The sequence below is a fragment of the Solanum lycopersicum genome, chromosome 9, assembly GCF_036512215.1.
Source record: "Solanum lycopersicum chromosome 9, SLM_r2.1".
Taxonomy (NCBI): domain Eukaryota; kingdom Viridiplantae; phylum Streptophyta; class Magnoliopsida; order Solanales; family Solanaceae; genus Solanum; species Solanum lycopersicum.
In genome coordinates this window covers 10203108-10204850 of record NC_090808.1, presented here as the reverse complement: position 1 = coordinate 10204850, position 1743 = coordinate 10203108, and the positions used below count along the sequence as shown (strand labels likewise).

Below are 1743 nucleotides of genomic sequence, written 5' to 3'. Positions count from 1 at the left end.
TGGATAGTACCACCGTCAAATGAGGAAGAATATATTGAAAATAAGCTTGATCATATCGTCGCCATTGTTGCAGCTGCGAAGGAAGATTGGAGACAACCCATCATTGACTACCTATGTTATGGGATACTTCCAAAAAATCCAAGAAGAAGAACTGACATACGTCATCGTGCACCTGGTTTCCTTTACTACAAGGATACATTATATAGAAGATCATTTGAGGGTATGTTATTACGACATTTGGGAGAGGAAGAAACGATTCAAGTTGTACAAGAAGCACACTCAGGAGTATGTGGATCACATCATTCTGGACCAAAACTTCACTTTCACATAAAGAGGATGGGGTATTACTGGACAACCATGGTGAAAGATTGCTTATATTATGCCAGGAAATGCTATGCTTGTCAATTTCATGCGAATTTTATTCATCAACCACCCGAAGTATTGCACCCATCCATCGCATCTTGGCTATTTGACGCTTGGGGACTGGATATTGTAGGACCATTACCAAAGTCTTCTGGTGGACACTTCTACATCTTGGCTGCAACTGATTACTTTTCAAAATGGGCTGAAGTTGTCGCTCTTAAAGAGGTGAAGAAAGAGAATGTTGCAAATTTTATCCGAGTAAATATTATCTATCGCTTTGGCATCCCTCGCTATATAATAACAGACAATGTCAAACCATTTGATAACAAGTTAATGAACAAGATTTGTGATCTTTTTGACTTTAAGCAGTGTAAATCTTCCATGTATTATGCTGCCGCTAATAGTCTTGCTGAAGCATTCAATAAGACTCTACGCAACCTGCTCAAGAGTTGTCTCCAAATCCAAACAGGATTGGCATGAAAGAATGGAAGAAGCTTTGTGGGCATATAGGACAACATATCGCACACCAACTCAAGCAACACCATATTCACTTGCTTTTGGAGTTGAAGTAGTCCCGCCACTCGAGCGTCAAATACCCTCCTTAAGACTTGCTATTCAAGAAAGGCTCACTGAGGAAGAAAATGCTCGATTGCGTCTTGCTGAGTTAAAAGCACTTGATGAAAAGAGGTTAGAATCTTAATAAAACCTTGAATTTTATTAAGCTCGTCTATCTCATGCTTTTAATAAGAAGGTTCGCTTGAGGTGCTTTCAAGTTGGAGATCAAGTTCTCGCGGTAAGAAGACCAATCATTACTTCACACAAGTCTGGGGGAAAATTTACCTCAAAGTGGGATGGACCATATGTCGTACAAGAAGCATATTCAAATGGTGCTTACAAACATGTTGATGTTGATGGCTTAAGGATTGGTCCTATTAATGCCAAAATCTTAAAGAGATACTATCCTTGAAGTAAGATGATGCTCCTTAAGGTACGATCCTAAATCGCATGTCACTCCTGGCCCGCAAGAGTATAAACTGTGTACGGCACAACCACAAAAAAAATCACTCAAATCCCCAGAACTACGTTGTGAATTGATCCTCTTTATTTAGGTACGTAGGCTCTTAGAACCATATTCTAAGTTCACTTGCATGAGTGTCAAAAAATAAAAGTGTTCCCACTTAAATTCAAAGAACAGTCAAGGCGATATCTATTTAATCTTTTGTCTCATCAAACTTTAGACTTGTACGAAGTATAGATGGGTCTATGGAAGGGGAAAACCCTTATAAAATATGAGTCTCTTATTAGTATGGTTGAAGTCTTTAAATTAGATCAAGTATGCAAATTGAAGTCTTTATATCCTTCGAGTTTATTAATTGAAGT

General features: G+C 38.4%; 1 protein-coding gene across 1 annotated transcript; it reads left to right on the top strand.

Moving 5' to 3' along the window:
• Positions 1–847: 847 nt before the first annotated feature.
• LOC138338359 (uncharacterized) lies at positions 848–1330 on the top strand. The gene is made up of 2 exons (XM_069289316.1): positions 848–1050; positions 1126–1330. Exons 1-2 carry the CDS (start codon positions 848–850, stop codon positions 1328–1330), a joined length of 408 nt encoding a protein of 135 aa, XP_069145417.1.
• The last annotated feature ends 413 nt before the right edge of the window (positions 1331–1743 follow it).

Coding starts and splice junctions, on each gene's coding strand:
- LOC138338359 (XM_069289316.1), top strand. CDS start 848: ATGGAAGAAGCTTTGTGGGCATATAGGACAACATATCGCACACCAACT. Junction 1,051..1,125: donor AAAGCACTTGATGAAAAGAG/GTTAGAATCTTA, acceptor GGTTCGCTTGAG/GTGCTTTCAAGTTGGAGATC.